Genomic DNA, 23,873 nt, shown 5'->3' on the forward strand with positions numbered 1-23,873 from the left:
TATAGACTACGTTTCACGCATAAACAAATGTTAGTGTTTATGTTTGTGTTAATTTTTTTACTTAATAATTAGATTTTACATGGATTAACGACTAGTCTCTTATAATAACATTATAATTATTTAACGCTAATGCTGGATGCGTGTCTGTAACAGCCAAAGTAAATATTTTCTTATCAAATAAAAGATTTAATTCGTTGTGCACAAAATAAAACGAATTACCGTCCATGGTAATATTAAGTTTAAACACGTTATTGCATTATACTATTAAATTTGAGGCCAAGTAAGTTAAAGACGAGGGAAATTACCAAGGCTCTTTCCAGATGGGTAACTAGGGACTACCTGAGAGTAGAATTGGGGAAACTCCCTACCTGCTTGTTTCAAAGCAGATACATTGATGGAAAAAATAATCTTCGGGTATGACAAAAGCACTTGATCACATACATAGTTTAGTGTTTCTACCAGTAATGAAAACAGCTTGTCAATTTTCTTCAAACGATTAATTTCTTCTGCTTGGGCTGTTATACGTACCATTCAAATATTTTTTAATAATAACCTCACAAGGTCATATGAAAGCATGATAGCAAGATTCCCTAGTCTTTTTTATTGCTTTTTCTACACATTTTGACACTAATAATTTATAATTAATTAGAATTTATTGAGAAAGAAAAAAGCTGAACGTAAAGAAACGAAATTCAGCCAAGATCATATATAATACATCTATTCACAGTTACTCGAAAAACCCTCTCGAGTAAACTCGAATCACTGTGATCTATTAGAACTTATGTATTTTTATGTTAGAATTTTTTTAAGTTATTGGGGGATAATGTGTGTTTTCATTGGCTAAATATAGTTTATAAATAAAATAACCAGAAGCTTAATCATTGTGAAAATCAGAGGGATGTAAAACGATTTTCTTTAAAAACTTTATATTCGTCTACACATTCCAGTAGACATCATCAGAGTGTATATTTTTTTACAAATTAAAAGTTAAAATGTTACAGTAAGTAAGCGTTTCTTTGGATACATATATGTTATATAAAAACAGTAATAAAAAATAACAACCTAATTCAACAATTTCAATGGCACTGATTGTTCCTGAACATTCAAGGTTGGTTTAACGCGCTTAATATGTAATTCTTCTGCCAACTTTCTTTTGAATTTGTTGTTTCTATAGCCACTAGACAGAATTTCGAAATCGTCTATGGTGACACTTTGGTGGCCAGACTTCTGTGCATGTTCAACCCTACTTCTCCTATATACGTAGCTTCACAATTTTGATCAGGACATGTGGCTTTATATATCAAGTCATGCTTGTGTTTTTTCTCAATTTTATCTTTAACATTGAATTTCGAACTTAGTTTTGTTCCCGTGTAGATAATTTTGCACGTATTGTTTGCAGGTACATCATTTTTGTTACGTAATGACTTTATAGTCGTTTCTCCTAATTTTCCTTTATATGGTAACATCAAAAAATGCTCTTCGATATCAGTATTTGATACTGTTTGTTGAGTTGGCTGTACTGCTGTGTTCAAATGTTTTACCTTATCAATTGTTTGTTCAATAACCCAATTTGGATAGCCATTTATGTCTCTAAACACTTTCTTGAGGTGTAGAACTTCTTTCTGTAAATGCTCTTCGTTGGAACATACTTTGAATGCTCTAGACACTAAGGTTTGTAATGTACCTCTTTTCCATGTGGTTGGCGCAAACGACTGCCAATGAAGATATACATTGTTATTAGTACTTTTACGGTGTACTTTGGTTTGGATTCGAAATTCTTCCCTTATTACAAGTACATCAAAGAAAGCAATAGTACCATTCTGCTCTGTTTCATATGTGAATTTAATGTTGTTATGGAAATTGTTCAAATTCGACATAACAAAATCTATCGAACCTTCTTTTATGTGCGCAATAGTGTCGTCAACATACCTTCTCCATGGGCTCATGTGATCTTTCAAGGATGGTAGAATTGTTCTTTCTAACTGAACCATTAACATACCTGCAAGAACTGGGCCTAACGGCGATCCCATTGCAACACCATCAGTTTGTATAAAAATTTCGTTACTATAGCTAAAATGAACATTTTTGGTGCAAAGCATAAGAAGTTCTTTCACTTGTTGTTTAGGTATATTCGTCTTAATTTCCTTGTTGGTGTAAATTCGTTTAAGAATAATGTCAATTGTAAAGTCTAAAGGAACGTTAGTAGATAATGAATTGATATCAAATGATATAAGCTTTGAGGTATATACTGTTCTTTTATATGTGTGATGAACTCATTGGTGCTTTTAACAGTGTACTCAGATGTACTTAGTGGTGATAAAAGTTTTGCTAAGTATTTAGCAAGGTTGTATGAAGCTGTATTGATGTTATTGGGCGTATAGGTAAATCATTCATCGTTCTATTTGTTTGTAATTTATGTATTTTCGCAGTACCATAGAATCTCGATGGTGCTGAAACTGTTGGGTATAATCGTTTGTACCCACTTTCTGATAGTTGGGACTTAATCTTCCTAAGGGCATTTTGTATCTTCCTTTCTGTTGTTGCTGTAGGATCATTTGGAATCTTTTTAAACTGATCGGTGTTTAACAATTCCATACATTTATCAGCATACTTGGTTGCATCTAAGATTACAACTCCTCTTCCTTTGTCTTGTTTCAATACGATAATATTGCTATTGTTTGATAAGTTATCAATTACTTTTAGTATAAGACTACGAAAAAACCTTGATAAAATTGTTCAAATTCTACTTCTATGGAAACATCTCTTGACTTAATGGGAATATGATGGTCAAGTCCAAACGAAAGAGCGGTAGATTCATCATCGGAAAGAACGTAAGATGAGAAATTATGAACCGTGTGTTTTAAGTAGTTTTGTTTACGGTCATCATTGTGTTTATTGTTTCTCTCTTTCATTTTTGAACTTTTTCTAGTGTCGCAATGTTACAGCCTTAATTCGACTTTTGACAGCAATGTTTATCTGATGTATTATATATTATGGTCGACAAAGACGTTGAAAGAATAATATTGATTTTCCGAATGTCTTTTCGTAAGTTACGTCTCTCTAAATGCTTGTTCTGAAGCTCCGTCTCCATAACTAAACGGGCGATTTTCTTTTTTAACTTGTATGTAGCATTCCGTATGGATAAATTAACCTTCGCGAAAGATGGAATAAGTTCGTCTTTTTTACATGCCTTCATAAAAGTAATATCTGCATCGCATTTCGCAAACTTTGTTTTCATGAGTTCTAAATCTTTGACCATTTAAGCAATATCTTGCCCGTGCTTCCTTCTTAATACGTTTGAAATTGTTGAATTAGGTCGTTATTTTTTGTTACTGTTTTTATATAATATATATGTACCCATAGAAACGCTTACTTACTGTAACATTTTAACTTTTAATTTGTAAAAAAATATACACTCTGATGATGTCTACTGGAATGTGTAGACGAATATATAGTTTTTAAAGAAAATCGTTTTACATCCCTCTGATTTTCACAATGATTAAGCTTCTGGTTATTTTATTTATATATCAAGTTGTATGCCCCAAATGATATTTTCTAAATATAGTTGTATTGTGAAGGTGTTTCTGTTTGACAGTGCTAAACGTAAAACATAGAAGTAAAGCACATACGAGAATATTTTGAAATCATTTTGAGTTAGTACTTTATGTTGTCGTTTTTGGCTTCGCTTTTTTTCTCTCGATATACTGGCTTCTTTTTACCCATGTTCTGTAAAACTTTGTCTTTTCTTCAAAAAAATTGTATTTGTTAAGCAATCATCATCTTTAGGTTGCGATACGGAGGTGATATGGACTTCTCGGAAAAAATTAAAGAGATAGTATATGGTGACCAGATGACACCTTTACCAGCTGGAATTACAGCTGTGTTGTTTATCATGCTAGTAAGTTATTTATTTACAGTCCAGTTACAACTATGTATAGTTTACATGTCAAAACGAAAAACATGGAATACACCTTTCCCGAATGAGTTTTCTTTGATGTAGATACCACTGCTATTTCTCAAATTTGTCAAACAAAATATAAATGTGATTTTGGAATCCTCGCCTGAAACCTGATAAAATGTGAAATATTTAGATTCACCCAGCAAACAAAAACCTGCTAAAACAGTTATTTTTAATTTTGTACTAATTGACCTCTGCTTGAAACAGAAGCTTATTAGTACAGGTAGAAAATTAAAAAGATTTATACCGTAAAAGACATTAGTTTACATTATAATACCCGTATACGTCTGTCTGTCTGTCGCGCAAAATGGTACCGCAAGTAGCGAGGGGGACGCAATGTGGTATAAGGCAACAAGTATAATTTAGCAGGTGGTAAACATCATGCAGTTTCGCCACTGTTACCTTGACTCCCCGTTACAAAACACAATAGGAAATGCTCTTATAACAACTGATTTTGTCAATTTAGCTCATTGGATCTATGACAGTAACGATGGTATTCTCCTTTCTTCCACAATTAATCAAAGTAAGACGTCAGTACCCTTTTATACTAGCTGTTGCAGACTTAATACCATAATCAAATGATGTTATTCTTTTGTAGTCGTTTGGTGTATCAGAGGTGGATACAGGTGGGTTGAACTTGTAATTTTTTTTGCTTACATTTTTGTTCATTTTCACAACAACAAAATGTGTCATGCAATGAGTACTAGCTGATATAAAAAAGCCCTTGTAGATTACCGGACATTACATTTTTTATTTTATTAAGGTCGCTATGCTGGTATTATTGGTTCATCTTTGTTTGCTGGTCGTGTGTTATCGAGGCAAGTGTTACAGCTAAATTAATAAAAGCAAAAAAGTAGAATATTAGCGGCAGGGGGCACATTTTCATGCGCGTGCTATGCAATAATCCTCCATTGTACGCGCATGACGAATATTGCTTGTGGCTCATACCTACTTTTTACTGCGATGGAGCAAAAAAATGTTGCATAGAGCAAAAATTTTGCTTCACGATTTCGGGGACAAAATAGATGTGAATCTATTTTGTGCCTGTGCTCCGGGGACAAAATTTGATGAATAGTTTGTTGCATCGCAAATGCTGCTCGTGTCGTCACCTTCGTCAACATGTCCTGGGACAATATTATTTGTTGTGGCGCATTTGTGCCCCGTGTCCCCATATCATGCAACAAATATTTTGTAGAACCATTTGAGGCATAGTGTCATTAGCCAATGAAAATGCAAGAAACTGGTAACATTGCTTTTCTTGAGAAGTCGAACATCAAATGAAAAAATAGGGAGAAAACCAAAAATATCTGACGAAAAGAAAAAGATATCCGATGAGGAAAAGACAATTTTAATCGACTTTTATAAAACAGATTCTGCGTTATAGGATAATAATGATGTAAGCTTCAAAAGTAAAAACACAAAATGTTCATCTGTGCATACAGCCCTGATAACCTCGAAAAAACATTCCACTTTCCCCACATCCATGCTTCGGGAGGTGGAAACATCTAAATTTAAGACTATTCTGCGGCAAATAAGAAGTGGCGCTACGAGAAACATTTTCATGCGCATGCTATAGGAATTGTTGCATGGCGCGGGCGTGAAAATATCCCTCGTGTCCGCTTACTTTAAGATAAACATATGATTTGTATATTAGCTACGCATTTTTAATAGTTGAAAGCAAATACAGCTTCCAAATGTAACACGTGACCTATCGTTTTATCGCGTTACCATGATTATTTTCTTCTGGTAAACACGTGACAAACTTATAAAGCATGCTTACCGTATAGTTGATTTCATCACAGTGTGTGAAGGGTTGTTATGGCTGTGTAACTTACAATGTCTTTCTAATACTAATTCTTCAATTAGCTAAATAAATGCCTAAATACCTAGATAAATGCCCAACTAGCTACAGATGAAGCAGGTTATTATTTATAATTTACGTCCATCAACTAGTTTAATACACTTATTTAGGTCTTAACTTTTACATTAAAATTTTAAGGATTACCAAACCAGTATATGTAATGGTTTTTATAACAGCAGAAAAATACATTTGTAAAGTTTTCTTCTTTTTATAGCATGCTATGGGGATATTTAGCTGACATAAAAAGCAAAAAAATGACCACTATTGCATCTGCCACAACTTTGTCCTTTGCTACGCTGGCTTTTGGATTTAGCTCACACTTCAATTGGGCGTTAATAGCGCGACTGTTACAAGGTTGCTTCATGGGTAATTTATTCTTTTTTTGATTTTAAAAATTCTTATTGCTACATGTATATACAAACGCAGAACGTAGGGCTAGAGCACTTTTTACACGTTGCGAAAATCTTCTCTATCTATATTATAATACCCGTATACGTCTGTCTATCTGTCTGTCTGTCTGTCTGCCTGTCACGCAAAATGGTAGCTTAGCTGCGCAATAGCGAGAAGCACGCAATGCGGTATAAAAAGGACGGGCGAACCCGTGGATTTTCCAGCGGCTAACGACTAGTTCTAAATATTTTTTTAGGAATTAATGTGGTAATCAAGGCTTTCATGGCTGACATTTGTGATGACACTAATCAAGTAAAATATTTTTGTTGCAAAGCTAGAACTACATGGTTTTTTTAAAAAAAAATGGAATTGTATTGTTTTTAATTTTTAAAGTCACATTTACCATTTGTCACACTCCCGAATGCGTAAACTATAATAAGCCACTCAAAATAGTAGTATATAATACGATTGTTCAATATAAAGTTAATTTTACAAGAAAAGCGTGTTTGTTCTCTTTGCAAGGTAAAGCTCTCTGTCTTCTCGCGTGACAACACATCCTTTATTACAGCACTGATACATCATTAAATTGATGTGTTAATCTTCAACTTCATCCGGCATTGAAAATTCCTGCTTTGATAGCATTATTAGAATAAAAAAACACCTAAATTTTTTGACTTCTACTAATAAAGGTTGTTTTTAGCTTAAGTAGAACAAAATTTAACGTGTAGAAGCTTCTTGGTTTGTACTCATTAGTTATTTCTGCTTGGTGTATATCTCTGATCAAAAACCGAAATTTTTTTGATTATATTATTGTCAAATACATATTTTTTGAGCAATTTCTAATCAAAATCATGTCATGAATGGAAAGGAAAGACGCATTGTTTTTTTCTACTCGATACTGTTATTCAGGGATTTGGAATGACATTATTGATGTGTTCTTATTCCACTGGACTCATCCTTGGACCAAGCATTGGAGGTAGTACTTTAGTACCAAAATCGAACTGTTCTTGTTCCCCAAGAAATATGCAACAGCTTTGTTATAGCATAAACGCCGTGTAAAATATCACACATTTTGACAAACGTTACAATTATACTTTTTAGCATTTTTAGCATTTCCTGCACTTCAGTATCCAAAATTGTTTTCAAAAGGTAAGTGTTTATCTGTTTTGGAACTTCCAATAAACATCATTAAAGTTGAGTTCAGTTTTAATGGTTCGTGAACAGTTTAAAGGAAACACCAAAGCGACGATATAATACGACTAAAAAATGATGGAATAAAACAGAATTTGAATAACAAAAAGACATCATCTGAAATGTTGTTTCTTAAACCGTCATCTTATTGTTTTGTAAAATTTTGCAAAATCTCTGTGCTAGCTTTGTTTTTTACCGTAGTGTACATTTATTAAGCAGAGCTTTTTACAATATTGTGTTATTCTCGCCTTAGAATCTTTCTTTGGTCGCTTTGCTATTCTTCTTCCTCACATTTTTGTAGTGGTTTGTTTTATCGTTGTCATTCCTATGGCAGTTTACATCTTACCAGATGATAAGAGGTAAAGCAATTTTCTAACCATTTATAATTGAAAAGAAGGCTGCTGTATATGAAAGGTGTATGTTATGGACAGAAATTATTTGCAAATTTTGGCCTGAATGGACTGAAATTATTTATACTTTTTTTGGGACAGTCGCTTTATTAGATGTAGCTAAATATATTACTTTGAAATGAAACGTTCTTTCTTCTGATTTACGCTTGAATTTGCGATTTTTTTTGTTCATTTAATATAGTTACAGAACCAATTCACCAAAAAAGTAATATAGAAAAAATAAGTAAAAATAAATATAATTCTTGCTCCATAAATATCAGACGAAGTCAAGCAAAGCTGTAGCAATGCTTACATTGACTTCGTCTGTTTATCTAAAAATCTATTTATAACGTGAACAAATCTTCATTGACAAAAAAACTTTTTCTATATTTCTATGCATTTACTAGCAAACAAAATAAAACTGCTCGCAAACAAAGCGTGGACCTTACTGAAAAGATTAAAGAAATTTCCCAAGATAATGGATGTGATTTAAAAGATGCGGACGAACATTATTATACAACTTCTTTCACTGAAAACGAGCAGATTTTGAACAGAAAAAGCAAGAAGAAGCAATACCTGTCTATAAATACATTAGAACACAGCACAGAAGAAAACAATTGCTACAATGGCACTCTTTTAAGGGAATCAAAGCTGGTGAAGTGTATGTAAGATTTTCTTTTTTATTTCTCCAGATGTTCAAATTATAGCTTAAAAATGACCGTACACGTCATTATGTTCAATTACTTGGTCGTATACTGAAACAAAATAAAGTTTTATGAAGACTTGTTTCCCCAGAATAATATTTTCACTAAAACATACAACGTATTTTATTATCTTGTCTCCATTTGTGTCTTATTTATATTTTTGAAGTATTGGCATATGACTTTAACTCTCAGATATCTAGTTTAAAGACCCTTGTATAATCCTTATTTTATTCAGTCAAAAACCTTGTCTTCTGTCTTGTCTACTGTATGGATCTTACGCAATAATTGCCATTGGTTATGATGAACTTTTTCCAATATTTGCAGCAACATCGAAAAAATACGGTAGGTTGAAATTTTGAATCTTTTATGAGATAAATAATCATTTATCAAGTTGCGAAACTTTCTAAAACAAACTGAAAAATGATTAAAATGGCGCACTAACAGCAGTGAAATTTACCGACATTTACGATAAATATGTTTTATAACACTTGTAGTTAAGTTTACAGACACAGCAGAGTAATTTTTGTAGTAAAATCCTACATGTACTGTTACAGGAGGTTTCGCGTTTACTACTTCAAATATTGGTGTGTCTTTACTTGTTGTTGCAGCAGTCAGCGTTGTTTTGGAAATACCTTTAGCGACCAAAGTAAGTTATATTATATCTGCGGCTCCTTTATCTTTAGGACATTTATTAAAAGGCGCTGTATATTCAAAAATGAAAATTTAGAAATATTAGAAACTGATTCAGACATCATTTGTGGAAATTTCCTTTATATGTCATTAAGTAAGGCATTAACAGCATTTATATTTTCTAAAAGTTTAATCGATGGTACGTTTGTATTACTGTAGCACGTAAAAACCCATGTGTGTTTCCTTTTTTTATATATGCACAAGTTCTGTTATCTTTACCCACAGCGTGTGGCGATATGTCTAATAAAAAAACTCATGACTGAAATACTAAACTTTAATATTCTTTTTAAATTTTGATTCTCCCCCTACCTTTAACAGGGTTTTAAAGTTCTTCGCTTCTGATTTGAAGTCTAGGAATCTAAAATTTGAATTTATATTGGAGAAATCACAAAAAGGCGATGAGAATACGGCATAATGATTGGAAGATTTAAAAAAAATTATAATGGAGGATATACTAAACACGATTTGTAAATTCCTTCTGATAAAATTTTTTTCTGTTTAGCTAATTGCAAAGTACGGTGCAAAGAGGGTAAGGATAAATAGATCAACGTAATGCAAAGAGTTATTTTTAACATGAAAGATCAACATCTGCTTGTTTTTCCAGGTCTTCATTGCATGTACAATGCTGCAGTCATTTCTGTTTCCAATGCATGTAGTATTAACACAAATTTCCAACACGTACGTATATTTAAGTCCTAAAAGCACCAGTAATACTGAAACAGCTAATCTGCAATATTCTGCCGTTTCATTTCCAGCCAATCAATTCCGTTCTTTTAAAACATTTTGTATCATATGTAGAATTTGATTTACATGACGATAGTTACTAGGGCTAAGACAGATATTTTTATAATATAGGACTTTATTTTGGTTTTTGCTGATTTTTACTCTAATCGTTACACGTTTATGCATTGAAGGATCATTAATAACTGTTGCTGTATTTTTAAACAATTCTGTGGAAGCTGAACTACTTGGAACAGCAAATGGTATAGGCATGACTGTCTCAGCGGTGGGAAGGTAAATGTTGTTTTGTTTTGTTTTTTTCTTGTTTTGTTTTTGTTTTGTTTCTTGTTTTTTGTTTTTTGTTGTTGTTTTTTTGTTTTTTTGTTTTTTGTTTTTTGTTGTTTATTTTTGTTGTTGTTGTTTTTTGTTTTTGTTTTTTGTTTTTTGTTCTTGTTTTTTTGTTTTGATTTTCTGACTTATTTCAAATAAAAATTTTATTTCTTAATAAAAGTTAACAAAGTGAAGAAAAATTTTAAACATGGAACTTAAATATTGTCACACCACTCTTTTCTAGACTAAATTGGAATCGAAATAAAAATCTTTGTTTCTGACTGCAATGGATATCCAAGGATTTTATTATTAAAGCATATGTACCTTACAGGGATAAATTTTTCGGGATTTAACCCTAGATTCTACAATTGTCCCGATACTTTAAAAGCAAATATCTGGATTTTTTTTTTTTTAAATTTGGTAATTTATATTCGCATACTGTAATTCCAGTTAAATACTTTCAAGTTTGCTAGTCGTTAGGACCTACGGAAAATACGTTGTTTATAAGGTTACAGCAGACAGGATCTAATAATTTTAACTATAAAGTCCGACGAGACGTTATGAACATTGTTTCTTGGATTTAGGGAAAGTAAAATCAAAGCATATACGATGTGACCTTATCAAAGCATTTACGATTATCAACAGAGAATTCGTTTCAATTAAAAATTCAAAAGTTTTATACGTGTTGCATACAAAACCGGCCAAAAGTATGATTTTTGTAAAGTTCATTAACAACGATCTGAAAAAGAATACGAATTTTACAAATATATCAGAACAAAAATAATGAGCAACAAACAGAAAGTTTTTAGCTTGTCTTGTTTAAAGATATCAAACAAAACTTTGCTTATAAGGCATATCGTACATCTCCAATCTCACGTTTGTATTTATTTTAAAATTTGGCGTGAACTACCTAGGTCTACTATAATTATATGGAAGTGAAGCACATGATACAGTTTCATTTGTCCCCCCTGCCGCGAGAGTGGAATTCATGGTTGCTTTTGCGCGAATCTTGTAGAAAACAAATCCACAAATGCAAATTGGATATTCACAGTTATTTTGTGGAAATGATTTTTTTGATTTTTTTTTGCATAGTGCACTCTTTTTCATACTATTTTTACGATAAATTTTTTTGTGAACCCCCTTTTACGAAATACTTAGAATTAGGTCCCAAATATAATTTTATGAGACTTATTTTTCCTTTTTACGAATATTAACCAAGCTTGCAAGTACGTGGAATGAAAAAATTAATCCTGAAAGTTTCAAAGCCTAATTTAATCATGTTATTTTTTCATATTTAGAATGATTGCTCCATCGTTATTTGGAACTTTATTTTCTTGGTCGTTAAAAAACGTTACGAATATCGAAGAAAACAAACATCCATTTGGTTTTCCGTTCAACCAATATTTTGTGTTTTACCTTATGTCTTTTATTGGAATACTTAACGCTGTGTTTGTTGGGTCATTCCCAGATAGCATAAATTATAAGAAAAAACTTTAGCTGCCCCAGTGGCTATTTATTGCTTGTAGCTAGCAGTAACGGTATGTGTTAATACGTCTTACTGTAAACTCATTACCACAATCTTCTAAGTCTTTCCAAAGGCGCATATTTTTTTTTCAGCTCTATTTGTTTGTCTGCTCGAGAATCTAAATTTTGTGAAAGGACGCACTATGTAGCAAATGTGGTATTTTTTACTGACTTTATTATGATAAGGACGAGGGCCATACACTGAAAATTGTTGAGTTGAGACGTTGCAAAGTTTTTTTATTTAAAAATAATTCTTTTTTATTTAGGAATAATATTCTTTTATAAGTACCTTTGACCTTCTCACAAATCCAAAGTAAATTTATCTTAGCTATATCACTAAAATTATAATCTTACAGGCTTGAACTTAAATGGTTGACTAAGCTATTTGGCTTAGTGATCCTCCTCTACATTTTTTGCTCAAGATTATTTTTGAAATTTCAGCGGGACTTCCCTTATTACCAGACCATCGGAACGTTTGCTCATCACGACCACATTAGTAAACACACAAGGTACAGGCGCGAAAGCTAAACATCCACTACTGGTCAAAGTTGTGGAATGGGCTAGACTTTCGGTCTGGCACTTGGATTCAATGCAACTTTGTCCCACATGACCATAGGGACGATGAAACGCACACGTGACACGAAAAAAATTTAAAAAAAAATGCAAAAAAAGATAGAAGAAACAGCGGACCTTTCACCCTTGATGATAAAAAGAACTTTACATGTCCTGTGGTTGGGGTTGAAATTTACGCAAACGCGCAGAGGCTCAGGGGGGGGGGACGGTCCGGAAGCAGAAAATAGAATGCAAGGCAAAACACAAGCCTGTAAAATCCTGCATCGTACCAATATAATACAGAAGCCCTATGTTTAACGTAAAAGACGAGCGTGTACTGAATTTTGTGCAGGACCCGTACTCAAATGCAAGGAGTCGGTGGACTGAGATTAAAAATTGCCACAAGATTTCTGCCAACGTTGGTCAAAACATCTGGTGAAACGTGTTCATATTATTTTAAAACTCGATTTAAAAGAGTACTACCTTATCACCAAGAGTTCTTGCCTTTTTGACATCGAGGCCAGGCCCTAGCGTCTTTGACGTCAGGGAACAAATCTTGGGAATTGTCGTGGTCCGCGCAGCTTGTTTCTTGTTTCTTACATTAAAGCGCATCGCACCAAGTTAAGTAGTGAAGAATTTGACACAGTTCACCAGAACTACCAATTTTAGTCACCGCTTCTCAACTGTGGTTGTTAATTATGGCTTTCATCATTAGGTTTTTTACAATCTGATTTGTTGTATCAAGGAGCATCAGACGTTTACTTCAAGTGAGCTCAGCGAAGAGAAAATATTGTCTGCTAAATCTTCAGAAAAGGAACCAAAAATGTCGAAAGGTTCCATCATCGCAAAATGTGAAAGAACACTGCAAAAAAAAAAGATGGTATCTTGACGTATTAATCTCATTTGTTGCGAAATTCACAGATACTGAATCTTGCTGAATCTACCTTCTGCGTTCCAGTGCTGGAGAAAGATTCACCTCTTCCATATAGTATCGTCATGGACATTCACCGGAATGATATGACGGCAAAGCATGCTTGAATTGAATCCACATGTCATTTTGCTCTTAAGAAAGTTTCATAATTGATGAACGTTTAGTGGACAAGTTCATGAAAAGTTTTCTAAGAGATATCGATATCTTGCAAAGGGAACTTTATAAACTGCTGTGGGTCCTGTATCATGATATAATCTAACAATATCTCTTGCCTTTTACTTCACGCAGGCATACTCACTTGATCTACATTAGCAGTGTCAATCAAGATCATGGACGAACTCAAAGACTTCTTTCGTACAAGCATTCATGAGACTCTCCTGTGAAGTTAAATTTCAAAAGCGTTTGCTTTGCGACGGAGGAAGCCAGTTGTTGAAAGGTTGCATGCGTTTTTTTTCGCGATATGAGCAGCAAGCTACATCGTGATGTTACAGTGGAGTTTGAAGTTTTCCCAGTTCAGGGACATAATATGCATGGCAAAGTTAAACGTAAGATGAAGGAGATTAATCTGTCAAAAAAAGCTTGCTTATAATAAAAGATTGTCTTTGTTACAATGGGAGACGTTAGCTTCGATGATCGCTAATTCTATTACCAACTTGTAACTTGTTGTTGGAAGTATCAAAGCTGACTTGGAATGTGTTGATTTTATTACCCCAAATATATTACGTCTCAGCATGAAAAATAATCGTAGTCCGTCAGAACAAATACTTATCTCCGAAAATCCATGTCGTATTTTGTTTGAAAATACAAAGATCTTTAACGCATGGTTGAATTTTGGCTACTTGTCCTGAAACAACGGATGAAATGGTTTTTCGTATTGATAATGCTAACGTTGGAGATGCGGTTTTATTTCTTATTATGACTCAGCAATATTATTCACTTACACATTCGGCATCATCACTGACCTCGAGTACAGCAACGACAATACAGTGAAAGAGAAAAGCGGAAGATAAAGATGCAAGCGCAAGCGACGAAGTTTTTTGAAAAACATTTTGTTCGTTAAGGAGTTTGGTTACTATTCAACGTGTTGACGAAACAGACATTATGAAGGGAATTGGACGATATGGCTCAGTGGATTAGAGCCTGTGGCGCATCAAATGCTACAATCCCGGTTTTCACGGGGTTAATTCGTGAAAAAGTAACATTGGTAGCGGAATCATCAATTGCTTTTTTTTCTGTTACTTTCAAGGTGTGTGCATTTCAAGTGCAATTTGTATCGTATTGCATTCAAAATGCTAGAAGTTTGTCATACCGAATACCGAAGATACATTAACGAAGAAGTAATATATACAACATGATTGTTAACGACGCCACCCCGAGACGATTGAAATCTATGGTATTCATCGAATGTGTGAAAAGATATTATCTAAAGAACAGGCCTTGATATTAATTTAGATTTCGAAGTCAGCAAATTTTAGTACCAGCTTAATCCTATTAGCACAACTTAGTTTAGTTAAATAGGATCATTTTGTATTTTATGGACACGTGATTAATCCGATCTTCCGATTTTTCATGTTTTACCGCAACATCGGATAAAACAGAAATTCCGGTCATTTTTTTGAAACTTTTATATTACTGGGTTGTAGTTAACAATTTTTTAAGGATATGAAAGTGAAAAGACGCCAAAGTTAAAACACTCTTTTGTTGGCGAGTGTATGACAAACTGATGCTCTTATATGCTTGGCGTGGTTCAACTTCTCTAAATGTTGTCATTATAATGCAACATCACAGTTGGTATTATAATTTGCTGCATGAAATGTTGTAACAGTTATTGTTATAAATATAATTAGCGTCGTTTGATACGTAGGTTGTTAACATTCAAATTTTACAAATGGAGATAAAAATAGTACTTGAAGTAATCAGATGGAATTTGGTCTTTTATTGACTATAGAAGAAATCGCGTCGACTTATGAAACAACAAAAAGGGTCGAAAGATAACACATATTTCACAGATAATATCTTTAAGACAAAAAAGTTAATACAGGAAAAAAATTTTCATTTAAATTTTAGAACTTGCATGTTTGATCAGGTTTCACTCTATGAAAGTTGTCTTGTCCAATATTAGTTGATGCCCATATGGCGTTCTCCTTTTTAGCTGGCGCCGTCAAGGTCCATGTAGTGAGTATGACTTGTTTTCCAGCTTTTAAACGATACTGTCCTGACCATGCCGCTGTAGAAGTGGAAATTTTGTCTTTGCTCTAGAATTAGAAAAATTGAAATTTATGTGTCTTTTACAGCGTTGGTGCGATTTAGCAAAAATTCACTCATATTTGTCTATGAACGGCACAACCAAAATTAATTTAATAACAAATGTATTTAGTGTATCTACCGTGTAGGTCACAACCCATCCAATTGAGGTTGGTGTACCAAGCCCAACGAGTCCCACTAAATCAAATGTCGGGCGTTTCAAAGGATAGCGACTCACTGCTGTACAATACTTCCCGACCAAATTTCTTCCTTTTTGTTTAATAACCATTGTTGATCCGAGTTCATTCTTCCATGTTCCTGCAATCGCTGGTGCGTCTATAATGTCAACTATAGTTATAAAACAAATTTTCTGAATCTTGGTTTTATTCTTTAATTTATAATAAATTTCTTACTGAGTGTGTTGTTTGCTTTCTGTCCAAGCGCACACACGCTTAAAACAAGAACAAGAAAGATGTTTAACTTGGACATCATGTAGATTTTCTGTTTTCTTCAGATCAACTTTCTAAGTAAATGACGGTAAAGAATTTACTCTAAAGACAATCCGACCCGTATTTATACTCCCTGGCATACTTAAGCAAGCGAAAAAATAATAAAAATAAATTTTTGTTTTTCGAAAGTAAACAAAAGCTGTGATATTTTTAATTATTAACTCAAGAGGAAATTACTCAGAACTTTAGTATATTTTTATCACCTAGGAAGTTTTAGTTTCTCTTTCATATTTTCTTATTTGTGTAAACCATTTACGGTAAACTAACATTTTTAAAGTTTCTGATCAAGGCTAACCTGCCTGACCAAGATTGACTTGCCTTAATCGTCCTTAATCACTTAAATTCAGAACGATTCGGTCAACGTCGCTTGTGACTTTTGTTATCTTTTTTTACCTTAAGAAAATGATCTGTAAAAACGCGATTAATTAAATGACTAATCGATAAACCCCTAAAAAATCCACTTAGGCAGAAGAACAATGGATAAAATACAAGTTTTTTAGCAATTTTGATGACGTCAGCATACATATACAGAAAGAAAAAAACTTGTTTACCTGTAGCCTCTTAAAATTCTGATCAAAGCAATGTATAGAATCCAGTGATATGGACCAAAAAATAAGGAGATATAGGGGTTTAATAATTTTGCCTACGTCAGCAAAGATCTGTCAATGTACCAATTTTTTTAACAAAATTAGTTTGACAGTTACTCCTGTTACATAGAGATCGAAACAGTGATCAAGAAAATGTAAAGGATCATATGCTTTTGACGAATGTCTTTAGTGTTTAAATGGGTTTTGATGACGTCATAAACCCGTCCATTCCGAAACAGATTGGTGGTGACTCAGGTGTGAGAAACTTACCCAATTCGGTCGCATTTTGCTGGTCACAGAGGGAAAGATTTCGTATTAATATTTTCTTTGTGCTTTGATGGCATTTTTAAACCGTTATATCACCTTAACCTGTGTTTTTACCTACAAAAAATGTGTGCACATTGACAAGAATCTGCAAAGTTTCATAAACTTTTGTAAACATCAACAATACACCGGCAGCTTCTATTTTTTTATTATTATTATTAAGAATGATTTGTAACATCTTTTCATCGACGGTCTCTATTTTCTATCAAAAAGACGTAGAGCAAACAATTCTGTATTTTTTCATTATTTATTCTACAATCTCTGACAAAATAAAAAAGACAAATTTGCAATTTTCGAAGTTCGTAGCTACAGGTAGTTGTTATATAGGCCACATCTACCCTTCTTGAGATACACGCAATTTGAACTTGTCAACTTGTTATTGTTTATAGCAGGCTTTGGACTTAGAATCACTTACCCTAACAAACATTATTAAACTATAAAGTTTTTACCAGAGTAAGATTTGACCAAGCTTGGTAAGCAACTCACAAATAAGTTAAAATGGCCTCCGAAGCGATTAGACACATTGTTCAACTTAAGCTCGGGGTTTCCGCTGGGTCATTCGTTTGCGTCTAAGCTTTTGTTTGAGAGATCAACTCGAAGAAGAAAGCTTAGTTAACTAGGCTAGCTTTCTACTAGAGAAATTAAATTTTATTTGCACAGGGAGAGAGTACATAAAAATGGTTTTAGTATAGTCTTAGGTTTGCGAAAGTAACACTTTTGCTTTCTGTTCAGCTTAAAAGAGATCTAAAATCCTCCTCAGGAGGATCTTAAAAAAAACCTACGAAACAAATCTTGTTTAATGTTTTTATGGCCCTTAATATGCTCGAACTATATTTGGTACATATTTATTTACTTTAGAAATAAAGTTTTGTAGCTTTAGGAGACCAGCAAAATAAGGGTGGGCTTCTTAGTTTCATCTTTGTTGAATAAAGAAGAAAATTTTGTTAAATAATTAAGGAATAATTATTGGAAGCTTTACCATTACAATGTTTTTCACAATAGGCATTTTTGTACCTATTTTGGAAATATGAGTTTGCTGTCTGCAATAGAAGTCTCTGGTTGCATCTACCGATATGTCATGAATTGGAAAGGGCTTCTATAAAAATATTATATAGAACCCGAAGTTGGTACTTTTGATGTAACTGACTGGTAACTAGCTAGCATGAAAAATCCCTTTTTTGGCAGCGGTGGAAAACGTCGAAGAAATATACTTTTTAAGCATATTTTATTTAAAAAAATAACAAAAATAGACAAGAATACAATAGACAAAGAAAACAATGTGATTTGATCTAAAACTTGCAGGTGACGTCTGACTGTATTTTGTGAAAGTTATCCTTTCCAATTTTAGTTGATGCCCAAATAGCATTCTCATCAGCAGGTGCATTAGTTAACACCCAAGTGGTCAGGATAACAGGTTTACCATTTTTGATGCGATATTGTCCAGACCAACCAGTGGTAGAGAACCAAGATTGGTGCTTACCCTGTAATGTAAAAATTTTAAAAGTAATTAATTTTTAGATAATAACTTAGAATGCATTTTTTAAGCAACGTAAGATGGTTATTTTTGTTCATATCTACACGTTTTCAAAACCTTATTGGAATAAATGCTTTTTTAAAGATTGTTCTCACAAGCAATGATTTACAGCCTTTTCATTTTAGCCTTGCATTAAAGCGGAATGCCGGATTTTTGGTTAATCAAGCTGTGATAATTCTTGCTGAAGTCAGCGTGACCCATTTTTTTAAATTCATTTGATCTTTCTGGCCGCTATCGCAGAAATTGCGATTAGCAAATTTGCACCATTTCTTACCCACCCTAAACTGCCAAAGTAGAACTTTACAACTACAAAAAAAGAAAAAAAGTTAATACAGGCAAAAAATTTTCATTTAAATTTTAGAACTTGCATGTTTGATCAGGTTTCACTCTATGAAAGTTGTCTTGTCCAATATTAGTTGATGCCCATATGGCATTCTCCTTCTTAGCTGGCGCCGTCAAGGTCCATGTAGTGAGTATGACTTGTTTTCCAGCTTTTAAACGATACTGTCCTGACCATGCCGCTGTAGAAGTGGAAATTTTGTCTTTGCTCTAGAATTAGAAAAATTGAAATTTATGTGTCTTTTACAGCGTTGGTGCGATTTAGCAAAAATTCACTCATATTTGTCTATGAACGGCACAACCAAAATTAATTTAATAACAAATGTATTTAGTGTATCTACCGTGTAGGTCACAACCCATCCAATTGAGGTTGGTGTACCAAGCCCAACGAGTCCCACTAAATCAAATGTCGGGCGTTTCAAAGGATAGCGACTCACTGCTGTACAATACTTCCCGACCAAATTTCTTCCTTTTTGTTTAATAACCATTGTTGATCCGAGTTCATTCTTCCATGTTCCTGCAATCGCTGGTGCGTCTATAATGTCAACTATAGTTATAAAACAAATTTTCTGAATCTTGGTTTTATTCTTTAATTTATAATAAATTTCTTACTGAGTGTGTTGTTTGCTTTCTGTCCAAGCGCACACACGCTTAAAACAAGAACAAGAAAGATGTTTAACTTGGACATCATGTAGATTTTCTGTTTTCTTCAGATCAACTTTCTAAGTAAATGACGGTAAAGAATTTACTCTAAAGACAATCCGACCCGTATTTATACTCCCTGGCATACTTAAGCAAGCGAAAAAAATAATAAAAATAAATTTTTGTTTTTCGAAAGTAAACAAAAGCTGTGATATTTTTAATTATTAACTCAAGAGGAAATTACTCAGAACTTTAGTATATTTTTATCACCTAGGAAGTTTTAGTTTCTCTTTCATATTTTCTTACTTGTGTAAACCATTTACGGTAAACTAACATTTTTAAAGTTCCTGATCAAGGCTAACCTGCCTGACCAAGATTGACTTGCCTTACTCGTTCTTAATCACTTAAATTCAGAACGATTCGGTCAACGTCGCTTGTGACTTTTGTTATCTTTTTTTACCTTAAGAAAATGATCTGTAAAAACGCGATTAATTAAATGACTAATCGATAAACCCCTAAAAAATCCACTTAGGCAGAAGAACAATGGATAAAATACAAGTTTTTTAGCAATTTTGATGACGTCAGCATGCACATACAGAAAGAAAAAAACTTGTTTACCTGTAGCCTCTTAAAATTCTGATCAAAGCAATGTATAGAATCCAGTGATCTGGACCAAAAAATAAGGAGATATAGGGGTTTAATAATTTTGCTTACGTCAGCAAAGATCTGTCAATGTACCAATTATTTAACAAAATTAGTTTGACAGTTACTCCTGTTACATAGAGATCGAAACAGTGATCAAGAAAATGTAAAGGATCATATGCTTTTGACGAATGCCTTTAGTGTTTAAATGGGTTTTGATGACGTCATAAACCCGTCCATTCCGAAACAGATTGGTGGTGACTCAGGTGTGAGAAACTTACCCAATTCGGTCGCATTTTGCTGGTCACAGAGGGAAAGATTTCGTATTAATATTTTCTTTGTGCTTTGATGGCATTTTTAAACCGTTATATCACCTTAACCTGTGTTTTTACCTACAAAAAATGTGTGCACATTGACAAGAATCTGCAAAGTTTCATAAACTTTTGTAAACATCAACAATACACCGGCAGCTTCTATTTTTTTATTATTATTATTAAGAATGATTTGTAACATCTTTTCATCGACGGTCTCTATTTTTCTATCAAAAAGACGTAAAGCAAACAATTCTGTATTTTTTCATTATTTATTCTACAATCTCTGACAAAATAAAAAAGACAAATTTGCAATTTTCGAAGTTCGTAGCTACAGGTAGTTGTTATATAGGCCACATCTACCTTTTCTTGAGATACACGCAATTGGAACTTGTCAACTTGTTATTGTTTATAGCGGACTTTGGACTTAGTATCTCAGGTCATTCAGTTAGATCTCAACTCTTAAAATGTTTTAATTGTTGCTGACTTACATTACGCTGGGTCTCAAACGATTTTTCTGCAGCCAAAATCTGACCGCGCTTTTTGATTGGCTAATTCTATTGTTCTTTGCTCACGTGGTCTATGTTTGGGAAAGCTCTTTTCATCCGAATATTCCAGCGAGTAGTTTCACTTACCCTAACAAACATTATTAAACTATAAAGTTTTTACCAGAGTAAGATTTGACCAAGCTTGGTAAGCAACTCACAAATAAGTTAAAATGGCCTCCGAAGCGATTAGACACATTGTTCAACTTAAGCTCGGGGTTTCCGCTGGGTCATTCGTTTGCGTCTAAGCTTTTGTTTGAGAGATCAACTCGAAGAAGAAAGCTTAGTTAACTAGGCTAGCTTTCTACAAGAGAAAATAAATTTTGTTTGCACAGGGAGAGAGTACATAAAAATGGTTTTAGTATAGTCTTAGGTTTGCGAAAGTAACACTTTTGCTTTCTGTTCAGCTTAAAAGAGATCTAAAATCCTCCTCAGGAGGATCTTAAAAAAATCTACGAAACAAATCTTGTTTAATGTTTTTATGGCCCTTAATATGCTCGAACTATATTTGGTACATATTTATTTACTTCAGAAATAAAGTTTTGTAGCTTTAGGAGACCAGCAAAATAAGGGTGGGCTTCTTAGTTTCATCTTTGTTGAATAAAGAAGAAAATTTTGTTAAATAATTAAGGAAAGAATATTAAACATATTGGAAGCTTTACCATTACAATGTTTTTCACAATAGGCATTTTTGTACCTATTTTGGAAATATGAGTTTGCTGTCTGCAATATAAGTCTCTGGTTGCATCTACTGACATGTCATGAATTGGAAAGGGCTTCTATGGTACTTTTGATGTAACTGACTGGTAACTAGCTAGCATGAAAAATCCCTTTTTTGGCAGCGGTGGAAAACGTCGCAGAAATATACTTTTTAAGCATATTTTATTTAAAATAATAACAAAAATAGACAAGAATACAATAGACAAAGAAAACAATGTGATTTGATCTAAAACTTGCAGGTGACGTCTGACTGTATTTTGTGAAAGTTATCCTTTCCAATTTTAGTTGATGCCCAAATAGCATTCTCATCAGCAGGTGCATTAGTTAACACCCAAGTGGTCAGGATAACAGGTTTACCATTTTTGATGCGATATTGTCCAGACCAACCAGTGGTAGAGAACCAAGATTGGTGCTTACCCTGTAATGTAAAAATTTTAAAAGTAATTAATTTTATAGATAATAACTTAGAATGCATTTTTTAAGCAACGTAAGATGGTTATTTTTGTCCATATCTACACGTTTTTAAAACCTTATTGGAATAAATGCTCTTTTAAAGATTGTTCTCACAAGCAATGATTTACAGCCTTTTCATTTTAGCCTTGCATTAAAGCGGAATGCCGGATTTTTGGTTAATCAAGCTGTGATAATTCTTGCTGAAGTCAGCGTGACCCATTTTTTCAAATTCATTTGATCTTTCTGGCCGCTATCGCAGAAATTGCGATTAGCAAATTTGCACCGTTTCTTACCCACCCTACACTGCCAAAGTAGAACTTTACAACTACAAAAAAAGAAACTGTCATTTTGCAGAAAAAATATTCTTACAATTGTAAATATGAAGTTGTCTAATGCTTGCTTAATTTTATTCAACTAATTTTCGTAATTTATGTAAGAAAGAAAAAGAAAATAAGAAATTATAGTTTTTGAAAATAAACTGAAGTGTGCAACAAAGAAGTTCTTCAATGGGGACAAAAAATCAAGACATTATGTTACAGATTGCAAAACTTACCGCAAAAGTCACAACCCATCCAATTGATGTTGGTGTACCAAGCCCTACGAGTCCCACCAAATCAAATGTCGGGCGTTTTAAAGGAGAGCGACTCACTGCCGTACAATACTTTCCAACCAAGTTTCTTCCTTTTTGTGTTATAACCATTGTTGAGCCCAGTTGGTTTTTCCATGTCCCTGCAATAGTTGGAAGACCTAAAAACAAACACTGAGTAACATTCCTGGGTAATAATTTTTATTTTTTAAATTATAATAAATTTCTTACTTAGTGTGTTGTTCTTTGCTTTTTGTCCAAGCACACATACGCTTAAAAGGAAAATACCAAAGATGCTGAACTTTGACATCTTGGACCACAAATAGTTTTCTGGGTCTAACTCAAAAAGAAAAGACTTTCCTCTGCAGAAAATTCGACCTAAATTTATAAGTTGTATATTTACATTTTCGTCCCTAGAGCTGCTTAAGATAAATTTTTACTTAAAAGTGAAGGTTCATTTGAAAGAGCTTTGGGAACGAGAATGGTATATTTGTATTAGCAGTTCTCTCTGTGGCGCGTTTTATAATTATAAACGAAAGAAAAAAATAGGAAGTAATTTTTGTAATCAGAAAGTAAGATAAGTATTTGCGTCAGTCGAGAAAGAAGGATTATTTTAAAGGCGAAAGATAATCCACATGAAAATAACATTTTCTCAGAATGCTAACTGTTACAGCTTTTCAAAATTACAATCCGGTTTCGAATCGTGGAACAAAACAAAGGCCTAAGGCTTTAAAAGTTGAATCTCGATGAACAACAGTTTTCTTCCTTCGTTCTAAGGGAAAAAATCAAAACAATCATATAGCACATTTATCAAGCTTTATATGACTCAAGGATGAGGTTTTTAAGGATTGCTTAGACATAAAGAAAACATTACTTGAAACCTTCATATACAGGCATGTTTAGAAAATGTCATAGTCGCAAGTTATTACGCTGGAAAGTCGTTGCCGATGTCAAATTTCACAAACCTGTTAAAGTCATGCTCCGAAGGATAGGGGTATATAAATTGAAACGGTATCCTAGGTTCCTGCGGTAAAAAGATCATTTTTCCTCAGTTTTAATCATATCCCTCGTTTGCACGAGCTCTTTTCCTATGTAGCATATGTCCCAGATGGTTTTTGGATCTGACTTCACTAACTGGGGCTCGTTTTCCTTCTACACAAAATTTAAAGAAACAAATCATGCTGAAATCAAAATGTT

General features: G+C 33.4%; 4 protein-coding genes across 6 annotated transcripts; 1 reads left to right on the forward strand and 3 right to left on the reverse strand.

Moving 5' to 3' along the window:
• Positions 1 to 6,037: 6,037 nt before the first annotated feature.
• On the forward strand, positions 6,038 to 12,098 carry LOC130646269 (uncharacterized). 2 transcript variants are annotated; one of them, XM_057452444.1, is made up of 12 exons: positions 6,038 to 6,185; positions 6,466 to 6,521; positions 7,119 to 7,185; positions 7,311 to 7,358; positions 7,654 to 7,759; positions 8,197 to 8,454; positions 8,729 to 8,835; positions 9,048 to 9,139; positions 9,686 to 9,712; positions 9,788 to 9,861; positions 10,039 to 10,197; positions 11,532 to 12,098. In XM_057452444.1, the coding sequence occupies exons 1-12, from the start codon at positions 6,074 to 6,076 to the stop codon at positions 11,728 to 11,730; spliced, it is 1,305 nt and encodes a 434-aa protein (XP_057308427.1). In that variant the 5' UTR covers positions 6,038 to 6,073; the 3' UTR covers positions 11,731 to 12,098. The 2 variants fall into 2 exon arrangements, with proteins under 2 accessions (XP_057308427.1, XP_057308428.1); XM_057452445.1 differs by having other exon boundaries at positions 7,702 to 7,759.
• A 3,143-nt stretch (positions 12,099 to 15,241) lies between these two features.
• Positions 15,242 to 16,066, reverse strand: LOC130646270 (streptavidin-V2-like). Its single transcript, XM_057452446.1, has 3 exons — positions 15,898 to 16,066; positions 15,627 to 15,820; positions 15,242 to 15,495 (listed from the first exon to the last, which is right to left on the reverse strand). Exons 1-3 carry the CDS (start codon positions 15,974 to 15,976, stop codon positions 15,304 to 15,306), a joined length of 465 nt encoding a protein of 154 aa, XP_057308429.1. The 5' UTR covers positions 15,977 to 16,066; the 3' UTR covers positions 15,242 to 15,303.
• A 2,064-nt stretch (positions 16,067 to 18,130) lies between these two features.
• LOC130646271 (streptavidin-V2-like) lies at positions 18,131 to 19,564 on the reverse strand. Of its 2 annotated transcripts, XM_057452448.1 has the most exons (4): positions 19,390 to 19,563; positions 19,119 to 19,312; positions 18,807 to 18,987; positions 18,131 to 18,385 (listed from the first exon to the last, which is right to left on the reverse strand). In XM_057452448.1, the coding sequence occupies exons 1-4, from the start codon at positions 19,466 to 19,468 to the stop codon at positions 18,381 to 18,383; spliced, it is 459 nt and encodes a 152-aa protein (XP_057308431.1). In that variant the 5' UTR covers positions 19,469 to 19,563; the 3' UTR covers positions 18,131 to 18,380. The 2 variants fall into 2 exon arrangements, with proteins under 2 accessions (XP_057308431.1, XP_057308430.1); XM_057452447.1 differs by lacking the exon at positions 18,131 to 18,385 and having other exon boundaries at positions 18,781 to 18,987; positions 19,390 to 19,564.
• A 2,218-nt stretch (positions 19,565 to 21,782) lies between these two features.
• LOC130646272 (streptavidin-V2-like) lies at positions 21,783 to 23,400 on the reverse strand. The gene is made up of 3 exons (XM_057452449.1): positions 22,908 to 23,400; positions 22,644 to 22,837; positions 21,783 to 22,055 (listed from the first exon to the last, which is right to left on the reverse strand). The coding sequence occupies exons 1-3, from the start codon at positions 22,984 to 22,986 to the stop codon at positions 21,864 to 21,866; spliced, it is 465 nt and encodes a 154-aa protein (XP_057308432.1). The 5' UTR covers positions 22,987 to 23,400; the 3' UTR covers positions 21,783 to 21,863.
• Between the last annotated feature and the right edge of the window lie 473 nt (positions 23,401 to 23,873).

The sequence above is a fragment of the Hydractinia symbiolongicarpus genome, chromosome 5 (genome assembly GCF_029227915.1).
Source record: "Hydractinia symbiolongicarpus strain clone_291-10 chromosome 5, HSymV2.1, whole genome shotgun sequence".
NCBI classification, from domain to species: domain Eukaryota; kingdom Metazoa; phylum Cnidaria; class Hydrozoa; order Anthoathecata; family Hydractiniidae; genus Hydractinia; species Hydractinia symbiolongicarpus.

Bases quoted from the DNA above. Each gene is read 5' to 3' on its own strand.
- LOC130646269 (XM_057452444.1), top strand. From the start codon at position 6,074: ATGACCACTATTGCATCTGCCACAACTTTGTCCTTTGCTACGCTGGCT. The intron at 6,186-6,465 runs GTAATTTATTCT...ATATTTTTTTAG, and splicing joins GTTACAAGGTTGCTTCATGG to GAATTAATGTGGTAATCAAG. The intron at 9,140-9,685 runs GTAAGTTATATT...TTTTCTGTTTAG, and splicing joins AAATACCTTTAGCGACCAAA to CTAATTGCAAAGTACGGTGC.
- LOC130646270 (XM_057452446.1), bottom strand. From the start codon at position 15,976: ATGATGTCCAAGTTAAACATCTTTCTTGTTCTTGTTTTAAGCGTGTGT. The intron at 15,821-15,897 runs GTAAGAAATTTA...TTGACATTATAG, and splicing joins GAAAGCAAACAACACACTCA to ACGCACCAGCGATTGCAGGA. The intron at 15,496-15,626 runs GTAGATACACTA...TTCTAATTCTAG, and splicing joins GATGGGTTGTGACCTACACG to AGCAAAGACAAAATTTCCAC.
- LOC130646271 (XM_057452447.1), bottom strand. From the start codon at position 19,468: ATGATGTCCAAGTTAAACATCTTTCTTGTTCTTGTTTTAAGCGTGTGT. The intron at 19,313-19,389 runs GTAAGAAATTTA...TTGACATTATAG, and splicing joins GAAAGCAAACAACACACTCA to ACGCACCAGCGATTGCAGGA. The intron at 18,988-19,118 runs GTAGATACACTA...TTCTAATTCTAG, and splicing joins GATGGGTTGTGACCTACACG to AGCAAAGACAAAATTTCCAC.
- LOC130646272 (XM_057452449.1), bottom strand. From the start codon at position 22,986: ATGTCAAAGTTCAGCATCTTTGGTATTTTCCTTTTAAGCGTATGTGTG. The intron at 22,838-22,907 runs GTAAGAAATTTA...GTTTGTTTTTAG, and splicing joins AGCAAAGAACAACACACTAA to GTCTTCCAACTATTGCAGGG. The intron at 22,056-22,643 runs GTAAGTTTTGCA...TTTACATTACAG, and splicing joins GATGGGTTGTGACTTTTGCG to GGTAAGCACCAATCTTGGTT.